At 33.3% G+C, this 22491-nt stretch overlaps 1 protein-coding gene across 2 annotated transcripts in view; it reads left to right on the top strand.

The window, feature by feature from the left end:
* The window catches only part of RTTN (rotatin), a 79236-nt gene that overhangs the window by 6366 nt on the left and 50379 nt on the right, over positions 1-22491 (top strand). The window contains exons 5-19 of one of the 2 annotated variants that reach the window (XM_063397366.1): positions 415-493; positions 1602-1716; positions 2229-2379; positions 3316-3481; positions 6074-6255; positions 9104-9219; positions 10933-11103; positions 12362-12574; positions 13822-13934; positions 15053-15179; positions 16163-16288; positions 18377-18493; positions 20250-20389; positions 20610-20781; positions 21659-21758. In XM_063397366.1, the coding sequence (XP_063253436.1) occupies positions 415-493; positions 1602-1716; positions 2229-2379; positions 3316-3481; positions 6074-6255; positions 9104-9219; positions 10933-11103; positions 12362-12574; positions 13822-13934; positions 15053-15179; positions 16163-16288; positions 18377-18493; positions 20250-20389; positions 20610-20781; positions 21659-21758 (2088 nt within the window). Of the gene's footprint in view, positions 1-414; positions 494-1601; positions 1717-2228; positions 2380-3315; positions 3482-6073; positions 6256-9103; positions 9220-10932; positions 11104-12361; positions 12575-13821; positions 13935-15052; positions 15180-16162; positions 16289-18373; positions 18494-20249; positions 20390-20609; positions 20782-21658; positions 21759-22491 lie in introns of those variants that run through there. The other variant, XM_063397361.1, reaches the window with a different exon arrangement.

Here is a 22491-nt window from a genome sequence, read left to right as displayed (position 1 = left end):
AGTTATTGTGTGTCATAATTTTGTAAGAACAATAATTTCTACTGCTTTAAGAGTAAAACCATGAAGTGAATTTTCAGTCTTTAGAGATCATGCTAATGGATAAAATATTCTTTAGGAGCAGATAAAAATTGTAATGTGATTGAAAGCATGATGTGGCAGATTGAGTATTCTTCCAGGAATGCTGTTTGTTGTTTGCTAAAGCTTTCTTCAATAAACATTTCATTTGGGTTTGGTATGACCTTAGTGATGGTTTGGTATTGCTGAAAACTCTCATTAAAAACGTTTCAGTTTGTGCAAGCCTATATTTACTAAAAGATATTATTGTTTATAAGTTTTTTACTTTGCCTTGGATGTATGCAATATAATATTTCTATAAAATAGATTTCAAGACATCTGCTCTGGTTTTTTTTGCAGTGAAATGCTTGAAATTTTCCACATTTCCTTGGCTAACTCTGACTTCAACAGATAGACATGTTCTTTCATCAAATGAAAGGTGCAGTACTAGAAACATTACAATTTCCTTGTAGTTTTTGTTTTTTAGGAATATTGGCTGTTAATTTCTGTCCTTCTGCATCATGAGATTGTTCCTGTAAATAGCCCAATGAGCTAATTTTTGATAATTGATCGTAAAAGCTGGACTGAAACTGGACGGTGTCACTCTCCATTTTTTATGTTTAAATCAAAATGTCTTTGGGTCTTTTGTTCATTTACTTAACCTCCATGATCAATTGGTAGGAAAATCCCTACTTTCAGTAGTAGCTTAGCTAAGTTTAGGCCAATAACTTTAGGTACCGGGCCTTGCAGGGCATTGAGTCATTCCAACTGTCGTTCTGCAGTGTCTTTTTTCTTTAATTTAGAAAAAGTGTTTGAACTCTGCCCCAAGGGAGAGTTCTGTAGCTGGGATTCCTTATGAGTTGTCACAGAGCTCTGATATATTTCTAGCTTAGTTTTTTTTTGGTGTATGTTTGTTTTTTCCTTTTGAAAGATCTCTGAAGCTGGAGAACCTGTTAAATTTCCTTTTTGCTGGAGTATAGAAAAGGAGCACAGATTTTTAACACTGGATATATTTGATTTTTTGTAGTGGTTTCAGAAGCAGTTGGGAAAGTGAAGTGGACTATCCTAAAGATTATTATAATTCACTAATATTTACCTTAGGGAATAGCTAATAAATGTCTCCCTTTATGGAATTTCCCACTTATGTAATGCAAGTGCTTTTAAGTTATACATGAACCTTAGTAATGAAAGAAACTTCCTTACTGGTATGAGATATTACTTGCTATATACCACTGAGATAATCACTAGCTTCACAGGGAATTTCCAGTAGTTCTTATTTTAATTTCAAATCCAGAATCAGTGAAGTTATTTCTCTTTTTGGAAACAAATTTTACTTGTGGGAATTGAGTTTGTTCTTTATTGTATATAGGATTCATATAGCTAAGAAATAATTAAACTGAAAAAATGAAATTACAACAGAATTACAGAGATTTTTTTTTCCTTTAGATTCTTCAGTGTTGTAACTTTCTTGTAAAGACTTGTTCAGGCTAATAATTACTGGTTGGTTTTCTTTTCATTTTAATACATATTTAAATGTGAACTTGTAGCTCTTTGAGAAGTAACAACCAAAGTTTAATTTGGAATACATGTGAGCTTCTTCAGGATGTGATTATGCAAGATTTTCCTGCAGAGATCTTCCTTCAAAGGCCAAAGATTGTACAGGCAAGAATTCACATAAAGTTTAAAGTTTTTATTGGTATAAGTTTTGCCAGGGATGAATTGATGCAAATGCTTACATTTGTTTTTACACAAAATAGTTAAACAGAAGTACCTTTATGCTAACTCCAGGTGCATAGGAAAAGGAATGTTGACTGTCTAGTGTGGTTTTAAATTTTTTGCTTGTAACAATGTATATTGCTAATCAGTAATGAAGTAATACTTTGTTTCTTCTGGATAAGATAAATTTGTGTGGCTGTTGTCTGCACACCCTCTAATGGGCTCCCATAATGAAAGTAGTGACTATTGGAAATATAATGTGAAATTGGCTTGTTCTCTAGGCCTGATAGTCTTGCATTCAGTCATAAAACAGTAGCCCATTTATTCTTTGCTGTGATTTTGAAAAACACTTGAAAACATTTATGTACTATATTTAGTGTAAGACCTATAGGCATGGTTGTTCATGAAGGTGATTAATGTTCAGGTCTCGGTGTTTGTTGATGGTTTTGTCTTTGCAGAGCCTTTTGTCTGTCCTAAACCTGGCTTTTGGAGGAGATGGAAAACACCAGTTGGCTTTGCAGGCTGTCTCGTGCTTGCAACAGCTCTGCATTTTCTTGAGAAGAAGGCTTAACTTCCATAGAGATCCAAGTTTTTCTTCCTCAGAGCAAGGTAGGTATTTTTAAGTTTTTAAGTATTGAGTTTTAATTATTTTAAGTTTTTACTATAGATAAAGTTGTCTAAAATGACAGAAAAAAACCAAAACCAGAACCTTATGGCAAATATAAACTTGTGAAATTATTTTGCTAAAGGGATGGTGTTCAGTATTATTAATGTTAGTTAAAAAACTTTGAATTCTTGCATTGTTATAACGTACTTATTCAGTTTGAATTTCCTGTGATTCCCCATTCATCAACTTCTCCCAGTATCCAATTGTTTGTGTGTCAGCAGGGGAGGGATTTTTAACTAAAACTAAATTAAATCTCTAGAATAAAAGTGGGCAAAGTTTCAGAAAAGCTTTCAAGCTATTAGTACTTGACAATGTAGTTAATAATTTCATGAGCTGTGTGAGCTATTTTTTTTTATGCTGATGGCTAAAAATAGTTTAATCATTGTTTTGAATTTTGCAGTCATGAGGGCTGCTTCATAATGTTCTTAATGCTTAAATGTTGTAGCTTTAATTGTGTAGATTACTTATAGTGGTCTTTTTGTTTCCATTTTGTCATCTGAATTGAATCAAAACTTTCTTTCTTTAAATTGGTAGTCTGGTTTTCTTCATAAGATTGCCACTATATTTGGTGTCTTAAAAAATGGTACTGGCTGCTAATTCAGTTATAGCATCAACAAGTCCAATAGCCTTATCCAGACACTATGTTTCTATTTTTAAAACTCAAGATTTATGATTCAGCTGGAATCTTCAGTGGTTTTTGCCTTGGAATTTGGTTTCCAAACTCTGCCACTTGCCAGTCATCAGTTGTTCTATGTCATCAGTATCTACATGGTGTTTTTTCCGTATCCTACCCTAGTTACTTTTACTGTTTACTATGAAGTGTCTTTCAGAATAATGGATACTTCTAAGAGCAAATATATTCTTTGCCTTCCATAAAGGCACAGCTTCCCAGAATTCATCTGTATCTTACTGTCAAGAAGCAAGAGGTGCTCCTCGTTCTCAGAATCCATCTCCTGGAAGTAGCAGTCCTCGGCCCTCCGTAATTGGACGGACAGTTCAGCGTCCTAGAGGAGATGGTCAGGATTGGGATGCAGTATCTTCTAGGTGAATGAAACAGGAAATAACTTACACTTCAGTTAAAAACATTTTAATATAGGATTGTATTATCAGCTCCTATCAGCTCCACACAGTCAGTGTGTGGATTGATGCAACTGTTTTGGTAACTTGTGAAGATTCAAATCATGTTTAAGAATTAAACCATTCTTAAAGTCATGTTCAGAATACATAAAATCATTGTCACATTTTGTACTCAAACACCATTTTAAACAAACTCTTCCTATCAATTGTTATTGTTTGTGCATGTATTTGTAAGACACAGAAAAGCATTTGTTCAGTCTATTGCTGGAAAGTCAGGGATTTTTCTGTTTTTTCAGCAGATGACCTCATAAGTTCTTTTAAGTGGAATGGCCATCCTGTAGGTAACAGTATATAGTATTGTCAAAAATGCTATGCTGTATAAAGATTTCTATTGAAGTCTTTAAAATTTGTTGTTAAATGTGACAACAAATTTCAGTTCTATAGCATGTAAATATTTGCCTCTTATATGAAATTATAAATTGTCCGTATACCCTCAAAATGTAGAAGTTTTTGTGTGTGGTTTTGTTGCTCGTCTTGAAACAACTTAAAGACGTAAAGCTGCTGTTCAAGTACCCATGTCTTCTAGTATGTGGGATTTTAAAAGTCCTTGCAAATCTCTACTGTGTGCTTGTTGGTAGCTCTTTTGAGTCTCTGTGATGTATGGGCTTAGTGATTGAATACCTCCTAGGTATTCAAATAGACTGTGATGAGAAAAGCTCAATTGTAAATACATCTTGATAGTCATATTAAGAAGTTATGTTTATTTAAGTCTAATATATTAATTTTTAATCATGTAACTAATATGGCACTGTCAGTGAATTCCAGGCTTTATGCCTTCTAGGCCCTGGCCATTTTCCAAAGGTGAACAGTTAACAGTTTAATGGCAGCAGGTGTATACTGTGCAGGAGAGTGATGGCTGGGCTGTCACTCTAGAAATGAAAGCCTCATAAGAGTAACTGGTACCAGTTCAGGCAGTGATGAGACTTCTAAAAACCAGGGAGTGCTAATAGGGTCATTTTATGAGCTGTTCATGATTGCACACCTTTATCTTCTTGCATCCTGTGTGCTGCAGTAGACCTCCTCACTGCCCATGAATCTCATTTCTTACAGAAATATAATTTAGCCCAGAGGTAGCATAAAGAACAACATGATGTTGAATAGAAGATATGATAGAGGGAAATGACAGTAGTCTTGCTCTGATGTTTCTAATTTTGATAAGGAAAAGCTGCTTTTAGTGAATCTTGTCATTTTCTACATAATTGTAATGTAAATTTGTTTATTGCTATTCTATATGTAACTCTTCTTTTCCTTCTTCTTTAATCTTGAGACTCTTCAATCTGTCTGTTTGTCTGTTTCAAATTCTGCCTGGAAACTTAACCTTTCTTCTTCTGAATTGTTTTTATGATTGATACTTCTTCCTTTTCCTCTGGTAAGTGCAGCCAAGCCCCAACTACATATTGGTGAGCTCTTCAATTTTGCTTGTAGTTTTCTATTGACTTCTTAATCAGTCCAGATTTAACTACTTATAGACATCTTTTACGTTTAATTAGATGATAGAACGTAACATGCCACAATTCAGTTTCTTCAACTTGTTGAATAATAAAAAAAACGAACCAACCAAAACCTAGTTATAAGTCATACAGAGTCCTAAAGAAAATCAAGATTGCTAAACATTGTTTGGGATAAGAAAACTTAAAAAATTTGTTCTGATTTTTATTAATTATAATGCTAACAGTAGAATTCGATTATTATTGAAAACAGTTGAAAACCAATACAGTTATGAACTATATATTGTTCATAATACATGAATCATATATCTGCTATATACTGCTCCATATATAGTATATGCGTGTATATATACATATATACATAGTATATACATATATATTATATTGAATAATATATTCATATATAATAGATAAAATAGTTAATAATTACAAATATGTCTATAATTTAATAGCACTCTGTATACTTCGTAATATATACTTGATTACAATTAAGGCTTTCTTGGACAAGGGAATACTTCCTGTTTTACAGTGGACAAAGTTAATCCTGAGGAGTAAGCGTAGCTCATGGTTCTTAATTTTCCTTCTGAGGATTTTTGTGGCTAACTGTATAGAATGGTTCTAATATAGTAAGTGTAATTCAGGCTGAAATTTGATTTAGTAAGTGGTCTTGCTTCAAGCAAGTGATAGATTTTGTTCATTAAAAAAAAAAAAAAAAGGAATTTCAAATCAACTGATATTTCTTATGCAATATTGTATTCATTGCATGTGTATTTCTTCCAGTACACAGTGCTAAGTGATTTTGAAGATGATTGCCTAGACATTAGGCATTGTGAATCTACCTGTTCTGACGTTTAAAAAAAAATTGAATAAAATCCCCCTCTTGCTGCAACACTGGTAGATAGCAGAGAAAGATTGGGATGGGAGGAGGGATATGCTTAAGGCAGGAGTCATGAAAATACTTTATGCTATTTTTAACATCTGTACATTCGTGTTTTCTCTTTGCAAGAGTTAACTATATTTCTTTTTAAAAAAAATTTGTTTGCTTTTCAAGTGGAAACAGTACTCAAGCAAATGCGAACTCCAGAATCTCTCTGCATTCCCCATTTGAGGTAGGACAAACTGACCTACCAGATACTGAAAATGAAGACACTTTGGAATTACAGATGAAGCAGCTTAGCCTTCCTCAGTTCTGTGTTTCCATCCTGGAAAATGCAATACCTCTTCTAAGAACAGGTGAGAAAGTTTTGAGTTAAGTATTTAACTTAGAATCTTCCCCTTCCCCTTACAAATCCTTCATACAAGATACTCTTAAGAAGTTGGTTGATGAGGTGAGTACTTCAAATAAACAAGGCACAGATAATTACTGATGTATTGTGGCTAACTGCAGCAGATCTTTTCTAGGGACTTTGTTCAGGTCACAAAGCTTGAATCTTCTGGTTGATTTCCAGAATCACTGCAGAAGTTTTTAAGTGCTTTTTACTGACAGTGGCAGGAAGTGAGTGTATGGTGGAAAAATGGTATAGCAGGATAAAATGTCATTCAGATGAAAAAATAACCAAAGATGTTCTCCAAAAGATCTGTTTAAGCACAGAGGTTTCCTTTTGTTCAAGAAATAATAAACAAAAATTGTGGTGAAAGGCTTGTTTTTATTCTTACAAATGCAGTAACAAGTGGTTTAAGGAACGTAAGTAATGATAGTCTAATTGCAGATTTTAATTTATAGAGGTTCTAAATTGCAAAGCCCTTTTGGAGGGTGATCTTTTTGCTCCTAGGTTGTCTAAAATGTATTTAACTGTAATATGTAATGTAATTCAAAACAGGTATTGGTAAATGTGGTCAGGGTTTCAAATACAGGAGCTGGAAGTGTGCATCTATCTATGACTAGGATACTGAGAGTTAGAGGCTTCAACTTATAAAAAGTCTATGAAATGTGTATGAGAATTATTCAAATTTTTTGTTATAAACCAACTAAAATGAATTAAAGTTTTGTTTTTCCATTTCAGAATAGTGGTATTTAAATATTAATTAGTCACAAGCACATTCATTACTTTGAACATCTTTTATTTATAAGGTAAAACTGCAGAAAATTTGTTTTCTATCTTTTCCATTTCTGTTGCCTGTCACTTCAAATCTGCAGAGTTAAAAGACAGTTTTTCTACGTTTCAAGGTTCTTTCTTTCAGCTGGACCTGTCTGTTTATCTACCCCTTAGGTTTTTTACACTTTTTAAACTCTCCTTGGTGATATTTCTTCATTCTTCCACTGTTCTGTAATGAGACACAGATTGTAAAGAAACTAATATTTTTATCCTGTTCCTGTAGATCTGAAAGCCTGTGATCTGAAGGCACACTGTGAGACAGTGTGATATTGTGAGACAGTAGTGCACAGTTTCTCATGTGGCTATATTTTGGGTTGTTATCTTTAGTAAAATCAACAGGCATTTTTATGAACATTATCAACTTATATGGTATAGTGTAGATTTTATTCTAGATGTTTAAATTACTGAGTAAAGGAAAAACCACTAAGCTTATTGTAAAATTTGCTGTCTTTTGTTTTACAATATGATGTATATCTTAGTTAAACTTAAATTCTGTTCCTTGTGGAGATGTCCATTGGAATTTTGCGTCCTTTGTGCTGACCTGCCTTGTAAGTGAAGTCAGTGCAGAAATCAATAGTGGTGTGGGCTTGTTTTGGTTTTGTGGGGGTTGTTTTGCACTTTGTGGTTTTTTTTGGTAAAAATGAAGAAATTTTTAAGTTAAATTGGCCTAAAATCAGTGGAAAACAGAACTTCTGTGAGATAGGTAAAACCAACCAAACTTTTTAAAAAGGCCTTGTGCCATTCTCTGTCATTTCTCACCCAAAGCAGATCACTGAAGCTGCAAATTGCAGAAACTGTGGTCATTATCCTTATATATCTAGTCACAGATACTTTTTTTTCCTCAAGTATATCAACAAGGCTTCAGCAGTGTGTAAAATTTACAAGAGAGAGAAAAATCCACAAGAAATTAATGTTTAATTATAATGGACAAGTAGAGCTTTATCTTTTTTAACAGGTTTTGTTTTGAGGATTTTGAAGGATGGAGAATTTTTATCTTAGTTAAAAGATAAATGGAAAATTCAATAATGTTGTGTGAAATCCATCTATGATTTTAAATAGAAACATACCACCAACAAGTAACTAAGCCAACAGTTGCACTACATTGAATATTTAAGGGAAACTGTCACCGTATGGTTCTTTAGGATGTCAGACAGTTTTGGCATCCTCGCTTGTGTGAGGTTGAAAATATTTGGTCTGGCTCCAGATATTCTGCCTTGTTCTTTGTGAAACCTAACTCCTCTGTTTTCTTATTATTTGAGGACATTAGGAGGAGGTTTATATTTGTAGTAAATGTAGGCTGTAGATTTCTAAGTTCAGGCTAAGTTTCTTTATGGCCACATAGTCAAGGTTAAATTTGTACAAAGGATAAAAGTCACTAATAGACCAGATTAGCCTTGTAATTAAGAGACACTTAGAAGAAGAAATGAAAATTAATAAATACCAGTCTAAAAGCAAAGGTGAAATTGTTACAGAGAACTATACAAGTAGCTGAAGTGGGTATCCATCTCTTTGTCTTTTAAAAGATCTCAAACAAAATAATCTGTGAAGAAAGGTACTCCTATACCAAAAAAGCAGATTAATAGGAATGGGTAATATATTCAGAAGATTTGTGACACAGTTGTCTGGATGAGGGAAATTAGTGACTTTATTATGAACTTTTAAAAAGTTCAGTAATCAGATTTACAGCTATAGTAAAGTTCATGATTCTTTTCTTAAATAATTTTGCGATAGGTTTAAAGGAAATTCAGATTTTTTCTAAGTATATAAGTGCTTTAATCCATTATAATTTTAGCTACTTGTTGTCTTCTCTGATTCACAGCTATTAGTGGTTGAGGGCAGTTAGCATTAGTTTTGTAGAAGCATGTAGGAAAATTCAAATACTAGAATTCCATATGAGGAATAATCTCTCATTTGCAGTCATGTCTTCTGAATATCAAAATACAATATTTTGTCTGTATTTCTCGTCCTCTCATTTGTGTTTGTAGAGAGTAGGAGAGTGACAATGGAAGCTCTTGAACTGCTTGTTGAAGACATGTCCCTTATTGGTGATGCCATTTCTGAAAATGTTTGGGAAGATGACAGCCTTTTTGCGTTGGAATTGGTAAGGTTCTTCAGGATCTGATCAGCCATATTTGTCTCCTTTTATAAGCATCTGACATTTTCTGTGGTGATTCATATGTCTAAGCTTCTGCTGAGCTGTGCTTTTGAAAATTTTAAGTAATTTATTACTAGTTCTTTTGATGACACTTTTAAAAATGTCAGTTCTTTTACCAGACAATACTTGGAGTTTCACCTCAAGAAAATAAGCAACAATTAAGAGAAACACATGTAGGGAAGGGAATCTGCGGGAAAAGCACTGACTGTAAATGTTGGACACCAATTTGATGTACTTAAGAACTTTCCCTTTCTTCACTCCTTATAAACTATCTGTCTAAAATTAGGGAGATAACTGTTCAGATCCAAGACTGGAACTCTAAGATACATATGTGCTATCCATTTCCTGCACAGTAACTACAGAACTGCACAGATTTCAGATTTGTGAATCTGAACAATCCTAACAATGTTGCTTAGCTGGGAAAGAAAGGAGAGGCCTTTCTGGCCCAGGAGAGAGTCAAAGCATTAGGGTGCTATTGAATAAATAATTTCAATTGCTGAGCACAATTGAGAGTTGTTCTATATATGAAGTATAAAATTAGTGAATAACAGATAAAATGATTATGACTTGCTTTTTTGAAGACAAGTGAAAGCTGAAGCATAAGCTGGCATGGCTCAGGCATGTAACAAACCTACCAGAGCTGCAGACTGAAACGTATCTAAAGACTTGAATTAAATCTAGTCTTAAATGCACCTGAATTGAGTTAGAATTCATGAAAATACCACTGAATATGAAACAATAATGTCTGCAGTGTTAATTAATTGAAATATTACTTTAGGCTTTCCTATTCTCTATTTTATAAATGTTAATATTTATATTTATAGGGCCTTTTAGTGAATGGGAATTTTTTCTTTGAATTTAATCTACCTATCTGTGAAAATCTACTATAATTGATCAACATCAGATCAGTACTAAAGATTCCTTTCAGAACATTTAATCTCAGAAGCTTAATATCTGTCTACTTGTTTTATGATCTGAATTAGTATATTTCATTGCCTCTAAATCTATGAAACTACAGTAGAATATATCATATCTATACCATACTGATTATTATTAGTAGGATAATGTTTGTTTCCAGGCTACTAAAAAACAAACCTCTGCAAATTAAGTGGGTAATGGTATACAGTTAAATTGATTTTTTAAAAATAGGGGAGAGAAAGAAACAAGTTTTGCTGTTTCCTTTGAGAATCAATAGAGATAAAAAACTCTTTGTTTTCAAAGTTACTGTGAATTGGTTTGAGAAGGGTTTCTTTATTTTTATTTTAAGCTAAAGCTTTATTAACAGGCTCAAATCAGGACTTAATATTTCCTTATTAAGACTGAACTTCAAAATAGGTAAAACTTCAGAAGTTCAAAAGGGTAGTGAGCAGAAATTAAGATGGTGGGAAGGAGAGAGAAAAGTGGAATAGGGAAGGGGAAGGAGCAACCAAGAATGGACAGTTATTGAGCAAAGTATTCAGAACTAGTAGTGAAAGTAGACTGAGGTCTGGGACTAATGCATAGGTGATAAACACAGTGCTATGTATTTTGCAGCATTTATGCAATTTTAGCCATGTGGCATAGTTGCACTAATGATACTGCAGGTGCTGTGTAAACACTGTAAATATACAGTGATGTTTCATTTTTTTCTAATTATTGTATTTCTCATTTTGTTTTCAGAAAGACAAATTGCTTCTGGTCTTGGGTTTGCTTGGAGAAACTATATTATATCACAAAAGCAATATAAGTGCAGAACAGCCCAAGGTGATGCTGGTGCATCACCGAATGGCATTTATTAGCATTTCACTCTTCACTGTTAGATTGCTCCAAATACTTCTCCCTGTAGAAAAGGTATGTCATCACTGATTATAAGTGATTGTCTCTTGGTTTTGCATTTTAAGAGGGCAGTAAGAGATACTTTCGTGAGGGATGAAGACTGAGAAAATAGCCCCTTGCACAGAGAAATCATTCTGATGTGCATTGGGTGATCTGTGATCACAGATGGCAACTTTGTCCATTCTTCAGTTACCAGTGTATTCTGCACATTACAAATCTTCAAAAGAAGCATTTTTAATACAGATTTTGAATGAGTTTTTGAAATTCAGTGTTCTTTTTTTCTGATATGATGTGTGGTTTGCAAAGCTCTGCTGCCCCCTGCTTGTTTATAGTATGCATGCAAGTAAGAGTAGAACTACATAACATTTAAAATCGTCACTCTTAATCGAATGGAATGTAGTAAGCAATTACATTTTTGTAAATTGGAGTGATTATAATTTTTCAATGGCTTCCAGTGCTCTTTAAAAATTCTGTTGTAGCTCTTGGGATGGGGTTTTTTTTGTTTGTTTTTAGGATGGAGGGTATTTTTAGTTTATTTCAGCTGGGAAGGTCTTTTGTGTGATGGAAAGTGCTAGATGTTTAAACCTGATTGGGTTTTAATTTTTTGGACAAGTTTTAGTGGAATGTAGCTTTTCTTAGACATTAGTCAATCAGAGTAGAAGGTTGATTTTCAGTTAGAGATTTTTTTCGCAAATATTAAGTACCTGAAAATAAGTGTAGACTACTAATCTAATAACTTTTCATAATTTTTTTTCTTTTATATGCTTGTGTACCTAATGCAGACTTTCCATTCTGTGTATAACAGTTGGAGCAAAATTACTGTACTTGAGGTCAGAACTTAAATTGAAGGAATGTACACTTGCAATTAAAAAATAAAGAAAAAACCCAAAACAACAAGAAAAATCCCAGTCTTTAGCTTGCAATGTGACCATGTGGAATCATAGACAGCTTTTTTAAATAATTGTGGTTTGTGTATTCCCTGCCATCTCGTGGTCAGACAGTGAACTGACGCTAGCCAGCAGTGTGCCGTGCCTGAACCACACACAACTGTTGTTACTGTTCACAGATCTGATATTAGGAGTGGCATCTAATTACCTGTTACTTTTAATGAAGAAAAAATAATTCTTCATAAAAAAATCATTTGATGAAATGTGTTTCTCTATATTTTAAGTAGCAGCAATAATGATTGTACCTGTTGAATGACTGCAAATGCTATTGTTGGTTTTGCTGTATTTTCAGGCTGTTGTTCTGACAGTTGCTTTCTTTTTCAAAGGCGAGTAAAGTTACACAAAAGAGTTTGCTGAATGCTTTGTTCCTTCTCTCACTGGATATGTCATTCTCCTTGGAGTACCCAAGCATGCATGAATCTGTTGCAGCCTATCTGGAGCAGATGAGTACTGAGAACTACAGTATTTACAAGCAAGTTTCAGAAGCTGCATATTCGATTGAATGCACTTGTAGCTTTATGGCTGAAGTTCATAAGGAGGTGTGAAACTTTGATATAAAATATTTCCTGTAGGGGAATTTATGTCCTCACTTTGTTTTCTCTCTGGTAAAAATTAAAGTCTAGCATAGCAGAGGAAGATCCCCAAGTATGAGTAATTCTCTATGATGCAAGGTGTAGTTAATTTATATGTGTTTTCTTTAACATTAGTCATGATGTTGGTAAAAAATCTTATCTGAAGTAAAAACAAAGAAATAAACAACTGGAAATTGGAACTAGGCACGGGACCTCTTATGGGCAAAGCAAGAAGAAGCAGCAAATACTTTGCTTATTTATACAAACATATACATGTATATAAATATATATCCTTATATATAATACATATTTATATATTTATAGAATACACTATTTATTTGGTGTCTATTAAAATATATAGTATGGGTCTATGTGTGTTGTCCAGGAGTTAAATATATTGTTCAGAAAACTTTAAATCCTGAGTACTTTGGGAATTGCAACTTTAATAAACAACTACTAGACTGGCTGAGATTTTTGAGATTTTATAAAGACAGCTGCTTTATTAGTTAAGAGACTCTAGCACAATACTGAAACACTCTTCTCCATTATCCAAATGGATAAGCAATTTTGCACAGTACTGGTTCCATGGATACTAATATCAATGAATAACATACAGAATATAAATACAGTGCTGTCTTAAATCAAAGTCAATCTATCCTTTGTCTGGGCAGGTTCTGAAGTTCATAGAAACAATGCTTTGCTCGTAAAATGCTCTTTACAACCAAGTTAACGCCATCAAATTTAAATGGCTCATATTTAATGTATTTGGTAACCAAATATGATGAAGACGTAGGTACTTAAATTTTAAAAATTCTAATTTGCCCTTTAATAGTGATATGTTAAAAGTTTCGTAGTTAAATCTTTCAGTATACTCCTCTCACATAAAATGCATATTGATAAAAAAATAGTCATTTGAATACTGTTACAGTGTTTATGCTGTGAAATGTTAGACATACATTATTCCTACTGCATTTAATAGAAGTTTATTTGGACTCAGCAGCTGAAGGGCTTTCAGATCCCTGGAATAGGTTTTAAATTTTTTTTTGTTGGTATGTATTGAATTAGTTAATTATAAACTTCTCTGTGAAAGACTGAACAAAAATCTACTTAGTATTCAATTCTGATAAATTCAGAAAGATTATGCAGTAATATTGGATACCGTTAATTTTACTAATTTTGTTAGTTTCATTCTTTCTCTTCATTTTACTTCACAGGGGGACAAGAATCTTTCTGAATTACTCGAACTGGCAGATCAGGCTTTGAGTAGTCTACCCTTCCACCTACACTTTCCCTTGCTTCAAGAATGCATTCATATATGCTCAAATATGTGAGTACATTGCTGTTTAAAACTCTGCTTGAGAAAACTTTCATTTTGTGGATAAGGTATTCTCAAATAGGAACTCACTTCTTATTCCCTGTAGGAAAAGTTTTTTTCTCCAGCCATTGAACAGTTTCTCTTCTAACTGATTTCTGCCATTCTGCGATGGATTTCTAGAAAACTAAGTTCTAGTTTCTAAAAACTTAATGTTATATTCTATGTACAAGCTTTTATGATTTTATATGTAAAGTATGTGATTTATAAGGAAACAGTCTTAAACACTTTGACTTGTCTTTTCAAGACTTCTTGAAAATCCTTTGCCTTGAGTATATTTGTATAACTTTGATTTTACTTTCAGAAGTTCTAACAGGCTTATATTGTTGTAGATGCTTTACTTACGATATGGCGTCTCATTTATTAAACAGCATATTTTTATCGCTTTTTCAGTTTTTTCATGTCTCTAGTTCAAGAGTAAGTTACCTTACAGTGCCTGGAAAAGTTCTTGAACAACAACAATTTAATTTTGTACTGATTTAGAACTTGACTTCAGGGATTTTTTTCAAAGGAAACTGAATTTAAGAAGTGTCCAGGAAGTGATTTAAAATATGAAATGTCAAAATGTTTTTCAACGTTCTAATGCTTTTAGAATTAATTATTGTTTGGTTACCGTTTCAGGCAATAGGAAATTCAATTTTTTAACTAGCATCAATTCACTTCATGATAGAGAGATGGACTTTAACCTCTATAATGAAAAAATCCTAAAAGTGCAGGTGTTTTTTATAATCATACATATGATCAAAGGTGTCTACTGAAACTCAATAGAATTTTGTGTTTTCAGATGAACATCTGTGTTTATCAGGCTCTTTACTTTGATGAGAGAGTATTGAAAAACTATCATCTTTGATTACCTACGTGTTTAAAAGGATAAACATATACAAACACAAAGATTGATACTATGATTTCAGCAAACATGTTGTGGTCTCTGAACTTTGTACTGTTTTTCAGAATGTGTACCATTGCAGGAAGTATTTTTCAGAGATTATCCTGAAACTTAACAAGAAAAAATTTTTAGGCATCTTTAGGTACTATAAAATAAATCAGTTAAATTAACTATTTTTCCTTTTTAGTTGGAAGTCTGCTGAGGCCAACTCATTTCTTCAGGCGGAGGGTCAGAAGTTGCTTCTCCATCTATTGTCTTACCCTTTGTTGAATATAAAAGCTGAAGCCTATCACTGCTGTCTGCAAGTGGTTAAGGTTTGAATTAATGCTTACTTAACCCTCTTGGTGTTGCACTCAATAATGCATGTTATATGGTTTTGTCATTAGAAGCATTTTTAATGCAAATTCTGTTTACCATGTTATGTGCTGATAAATCAGTGTAGCCTGGGCTTGCAGTTCACTGTTACATTCTTGGTATTAAATCTACTTGGTTAGGTTGGACTTCAGGTACTGCACTTAAAAATAATATGTAAAAAACATATAAATCCTTTTTGATACTCCTAATGTTGTTTGTGGTTTTGTTTTCTTTGGGTATTTTTCCCTGTTTTGGAGCCATGTTTTGTGTGTCTTGGTTTTTTTGTACATGGATATTTTGTCACAGCCTTAGTTTTTTGTAATGATAGGCTGAGGGATAAAGAACGTGAACTTTTTAAAGTATAGCTGTACTCTATGCTGGGAATGGCAATATCATATTTATCATGTCATTTTAGGTATTCAGTTATATTGGCTCACAAAATAAAAATAATTTTTGTATTTTGATATAATACTTGATTAAAACTTTCATTTTCTGTAAGGGACATAATCTATACCTTGTGTGCTTGTAGCACAATCCACTAATGTATAAATACACTGGAACTAGTGTCTCTGAAAAAAAACCCTATCTCCACTGAATGACACTTGTCTCTTTGTGATATTTTTGCCAGCCTGTTTTAGGTTTTTCTTCAATGTAATGCCAAACAACATACTCAAGTTTTCAAATTTATTTTCACAATTATTCAAAATGAAACCAAAACGATCTTCTGTTTCTCAGTCCTGTATAGTAACAGGAGTTTTCAATCAGTGATCCAAACAGATAGTGTGTCTTCCTGGGGTATCGTGTTTAGCTTTCAGAACTAGTCTTCCAAAGTGCATGGAGAAAGTCTTTCACTGCATGACAACTTCAGGCTGTCTGTAGAACAAGATGTGGTAGTGGAGACTGTCTTAAATTCTTAAACTAACCGACTTTATTTTTACTGAAGGACTGTTTAGGTATTCATAATGTTGCAAAGCCCGTGCCTTCAATCTGCCAGGGAGTACATTTTCTTCTACACCCTAAAGTGTTGTATGAGATCTGCACATTCGGCCTTCAGGAAGCTAAGAATGAGGTACTGTGTTTACTAGCTGCATCTCTAAGTTGGTGTGCATGAAGAGAAGGTGTTGATGTTCTCCATAGTGGTCTAATGCTTACCTGAAGTTTTGACTAAATGTGGTTTCTTGCTGCATCCAGAAAAGCTGTGCAAATAGTAAGGTTGTAGTAAAAGAAAGGATTTTTTTTTTTTTTTTTTTGAATGAATGAATTCAGAGACAAGATAATATGTGCATAGGGTGCTATTAGTTGTAATAAAGATCAATGACAAATAAAACAAGATATGTTTTTTACTTTTTTCCTGTAATATATTCAGCCCTAGTAAAATGTGTGTGTGAAGAAAAAATATGTATGGTACTTCACATTTATAGGAAACGTGAACTTTTAAGTGTCAAGTCTTTTTAAAAGTGGGATAACCTGTGAAGGAGTTGAGGAACAAAAACACAGTACTTTAAATCTGCAAGTCTTCCCTATAAAATTGTATTTCACCACCACAAATATCTGTATTTAAATATAGTTTTCTGAGTATTATAGAAGTGGTTTATAATGCTATAGAATAGGACGAGATTTCCATTGTGTTCATTTATATGCATGACTGCTTAACATATGTCCACTATTTCCTAGACTGCAGAGGTAAGTAGGGAGTGGGGAGAGGAGGATAAAGTTACTTTGTTATTCATAACAACTCCTTTATCACTGATCTATAACATCCCTACAGTCAGAAAGAACATTGACTAACAAATTATTTATATATTTTTAGCTTCCCTTCTGGAATGAGATTTTTTATTTATTTAGTATTATGCAGAGTTCTATTTAGAAGTTTTCATTTTTTAGGTATGAGCATTTTAAAGAGAGAAGTAAAAATGTCTTTGAGAATATGCTATATGTTTATGCTTTGTATGTAATTTATCTTTTGCAAGGAAAGCATTTATTTTGGCTACTCCATTGGATATGTTATTAAAAAGACTGACAGTGTTCTCTATTAGTGGTTGGTCAAGCAAAAGAAATAGATTTCAGTTGATGCTGAATTTAAAAAATCAGCTAGTGCCTATTTATAAATTTGTCACATTTTATTCTCTACCTTATAATGCCTTTTTATCTTGCTTCTAACAACATAGATAATGAACATCATAGCCAAGTATTTTTTAATTTATTTTTACTTCTTGCCATGTAAATGCTGCTTAGTTTTCATAAAGCATCAGTTTAACCTTTTAGGCATGTGACAATGAGAAAAAAATTGAGAAGAACCTTGTATTTCAAGGTTAGACATGATATTGGCCATATGACTTTATAAAGACAGTCTTTCTCTAAAGATAGACCAGAGTGGTATTTTTAAAGGCTGTCCTTGTTTTCTGGGGTGAGAGAATTTTTAGCTCTGGCATAAAATGCGGGGTTTTAGCTGCTGGAGGTAGCTGTTTTTACACTGTGTAAGAAAGAATTCATTCTGATAAGCTGGGCTTTTTCCCATGTTCCCACTGCAGTAATAATTTTAATTTGTAAATACTTTAATATTGCATATTATGTTGGTTCTATACTGTATACATTAATACAGTGTAAGTGCTGTATCATATAGCTTTTCTGGTTTTGATAGAGAGCTTCAGATGAATTATGATACAGTTTTAAATATTTGGTAGCCTTCTTAGTTTTTCACTTTGCCTCAGGAAAGTGAAATTGCCACATAACAGGCTTTAAGTCTCTTGTCTTTCTGTATCTTAAGGTGCATATCATAGACTGGGAATAAAATGTCCCAGAAATGAAAGGTCAGGAAAGAAAAGAAACAGAAGTTCTTTTACCTGCAAGATAGAGGGATCAATAGGTATAGAAGTTTAAGTAGTTATTTATTTTATTTCAGAAAAGACAAATGAGAGTTCTAAGGAGAAAATGATTGAGTGCTTTTAGGCAGAATTATTTTTGTGTTTTCTCTTGTTTCTCTTTTCTAACAACTTAGAGAAAATTTAGGGCAACGGTCAATTTAAATGTAGCATTATGCAGTAACAATATTTTGTCTTTGAGACACTTTTGTATAAAGTTTCCAATTCACAGCATTGACAAACTGACTTAGACACATTGGTTGCATTAGTGGTTTGGTTTTTTTGTTACTGAGCAGGTGAACTCTACAGCCAAGGCCATTCTGATACTTCTGTTGCAAGGACAGTTGATGATGGAAGTATTGACTTGGAACAAGTTTATTGAGGCTCTCTGTCCTGTCATTCCTGTTTTGCAGGTACTTCTAAGTGCTTTAAACTGAATTCGATGTATAAAATCATGTATATCAGGTTAAATAACAGGTAGAAGTAGCAGATGGAAAATGCATAACAGTATACCTACAGACTTGTTTTATCAGATGTTTTATAGGAGTCCCAATATCAGTAAAAGTTAATTAGTATATTGAATTTGTGGACAAATTTTAGCCTGGTATTATTTGTGCATGAAATCTGAAATGTTGTAGTACAAATGAGCCAGTACACACTGGGACTTAAAAGGTCTGAAGATATGAGGGGACAGTACAAGTAGAGATTAAAGCATTCATGCTATTTAAAATTCATTAATAATTACTAGAATGTCCCTCATGTCTTAAATTTGAGAACTGTAGGTTCTCCATGATAAGTTTTCTGATCAAATACACTCAAAAATAGCAGTCAGCGTAAGCTATGTTTTTAGTATATTCAGATTTTTTTTTGCTGGATTTGTTTCCAATAGTATAGAAGTATTCCTTAAGCCTTAATCTTCCTGTTTCTAACAATGTACAAGTTTAATTTTTATTATTTTTACTCTCAGCTTGATCTAAATGGAACTTTTGTCTTTCTCAGTTGGATTTTCAGCCTAATTGCTCCATCTGGATTCTTTACTTTTTTTTACTAATACTTGAAATTTGTTTTTTGTGATCTGCCCATAGTCTTCCGGATTAGATATTTTGCTGCATTTGCTTGGTATCCGTTCTTTTGCCTTGTTTCTCTCTTAGCAAATAATCAAGTGTTCTTTTTGTCTTCATTTTCTCCAAAAAATATTGCTCTCAATAATTATACCAACTTACTTGTTTCCCTGCTATGTGTTCATTAATTGCCTGCACCTCAGTTTTGCCGTGAATTGAAGGTGCCAAAATGCAGCTTATATAACTTCACTCAGTATGCAAACTGCATAAAAATCAAGGTAAAAATGGGGAGAAATTGCAAATAAGATGGGCCGTGAAGTAGATGGCTCAGACAGAAAAGTGCGTAGAGGAAATACACTGAGAACTTGAAAGAGGTGGGAGAAGGGTTATTTCAGAGCTTTCTCAACCACTCATTTTTTCTGTTACCTGCATAAAAATCTCACATATGATTAACATTCAAGATTAAATAGTTGAGGATTTATTATAAGATGTAGGCTAAACGTGTGAGACATTTTTATGAGAATTTCCCTCCATTCTGTAGCCTATAGTGGCTTTGTACAATAGATACCAAAGTAGGGTATACCAGAGGTCTGTGTGCCTGATGCATGGAAAATGCATTGTATTTTGCTCTGCTTTTAAAATGTTTGCAGTATCATTACTTGACATAACTGATTCCCTTTTGTCTGTTTGTGTGCTAAAATGCTTTGATGAGGATCTGAAAATAGGTAAAACTTCATGTTTTAAAATAATTTTCTTGTAGGGCTAAATTTTATTTATTGAGACGGAAGCTGGCCTTATAGAGCAGAATTGTATTAACAGATTGAAGGGTGAAGCTTTGGGTCAAAGCACTGTTGGGCCATGTAAAGAAATCTTTACTTTTATTTATATACAGGATCATTTATTAATTTTTAAAGTTATTTTCACAGAGGAATATTCTTCTGCAGAATTTGAATATTTTCTTAAAAATAACTGCATAGTTGTTGTGGGTTTTTTTATGTTGCTCCTTCTACACCTTCCCTTAGCCTCTAGAATAGAATTAATTACCTTGTCTAATTTGCTAAGTCATATTTTTATAACTTTGGAAATGCTTGGGTTTTGTTTCTCTTAGGGTTATGCTGACACAAAAGATACTTTAGGTAAATGCATCATCACTTTGAGTGAAACAACCTCTGACAAAGGAAAGGGTGTTCTCCCGAGAACTCCCAGACTACAGGCTGCTCTGCGCCTCCTCTTCTCAAAAAAGCAGCTGTAAGTAATGCTCTGTGGCATTCCAGCACATCTTCTCATGCTGATGACAGCAATGTCTTCTCCTGAATGTTATGCTGTGTCTTGATTTGAAAGGTTGATTAATCAATACCAAGTGTCGTACTTCCCCCCTATATTATAAACTGATTCATTTCTAACTATACAGCTACAATTTGCCAACTTGAGGGCTTTGTATATTAATTTTAAGTATTTGTTCATTTAGGGTCCGTTCTGTAGCAGCTAAACATTTAGCATTCCATCTTCTGAATGAAGAAGGGGCAAACCTGAAACGCCCATGTCTGGATGGTAGTGTCCTTTCCAGCATTTCAAACTTATTTATTATAGAAGGAGCTATGGAGCTAAAATTGGATGATAAAATGAACTCAATAATTAAGGTTAGTAAACTGAATTTTGCTCTTCTACCTGTCCAGTCTCTGAAGTTTCCACTTTTAGAAAGTTGCATTATTTCATACAAATTGCCTTGCTTTATAGTCTGTTTATGTGTTCTTTCTCTGTGCACTGAAACAGTAGTTCTTCTGCTACCATTTGCAAAACTAAGAAAAAATCCTTCCTGTTTTTCTTTTCTTCTCTGCAGAAAAGATTTGAGTGCAGGGAACACGGGCCTGCTCTGTTCATAACAATTTCATTCTGCGTGGATGGAGTCTGATTATTTTCTCATATATTTTTCTCCCCACAAAACAATTTTTACTAAATCATGCAGAAATAATTTGTAATATGAAATGTTTTAAAACAGATTACAAACTTAAACTTGTGTTTACTTACTATTGCTGCTGTTGCAAAGTGTAAAGCAAATGATGAGTGTATGACTCAAGGGAATACGTCTCTTTTCTTTGTTTTCTCATCTCCCCTCCATTATCCTTTCTTCCTTCCCCTCAATACTTTCAGATTAACAATATGATAAGCAAATGCTTAGATGCTTGACCCTAATGTCACTAAAAAGTCAGTCCCCTTTACAGACCTGAAAGTGTGTTCTAGCATTTCTTATAGTGTAAAGATTTACGTAGTCCTACATAAATTAGGCACTGTTTGTTGGAAGTCTGCAGCTATGATGCACTAGAAACTGTTTGATTTTTATATTCCACAGAGGTTAGTAGAGATTGGCAAAAAGATTATAACCTAATCCATTCCTCTAATCAAATACATTCTAATAAGGAATTAAGATATTTTTGGTTTGTACTTCCTGTTGGGAAATTTGACTGGTTACCTTGTTTTATGATAGCATACCAGATGCAAATATAGTTTTACTTTTAGACAGAAACTGTTGAAAAGCTGTACGATATCTTGACTTCTGATGCTGTTGACCTGGCTTTACGGAAGTCTGCAGCTGAGCAGCTGGTTGTCATTTTAGAAGGTAAAGTTCTTCAGAAAATTTGTATTCATGTGCTGATCATTTGTGAGCTTGAAGTTTTCTAGGTTGTCTGTATGCTTGTGCTAAGGCTACTCTTTGTATTTTTATTTTATGGATTTTGGTAAAAAGGAGAAGTGATTGAATTGCAATGCAAGTAAGCAATCTTAGAGCATTATTTCACTTGATGCATAACTGTAGAGTTTCAAACCTTGATGTTTTTACTCTATATACTCAAACTCTGATTCAATAATGATTTCTTCAAGGAATTTGAATTCTAATGAGAGAACATAAGTTTTTGCCATGGGAAGATGAAATCTTAAGATAGTATTACATTAGCAATAGTATTAGTATTACAATCATAAAAATTACCAAAAAAATGAGGAAGTGTATCTACTTTGTCTCATAAAATACATTTAGTTACGACTGCAAAAGTTTTCAGATGTTTCGAAATTGAAACAAAGCATGGGAGGACACTGTGAAGGAAAAAATGCAGTTTTCTCAGGACAAATTTCATATGAAGGATCACTTTTTAGTTATACCTTTTTGTTGTTCATGTAGTTGAATATTCTTAAACCAGGTACTATAACAGCTGATGTCAGAGTAAAATACACTCATAGTGATTAAGTAAATACCATTTTCAATTTCATATTAAACCATTAAAGTGTTTTTAAAATACTAGAAGTGACATCCTTGCTTGACTAAAATTGACTTGCACTGGGATTACTGTAGTTCTTCA

This window comes from Prinia subflava, chromosome 1 (assembly GCF_021018805.1).
Source record: "Prinia subflava isolate CZ2003 ecotype Zambia chromosome 1, Cam_Psub_1.2, whole genome shotgun sequence".
In the NCBI taxonomy this organism is placed as follows: domain Eukaryota; kingdom Metazoa; phylum Chordata; class Aves; order Passeriformes; family Cisticolidae; genus Prinia; species Prinia subflava.
Note: the sequence above shows the minus strand (reverse complement) of the source record. Positions and strands in the feature narration are given on the sequence as shown.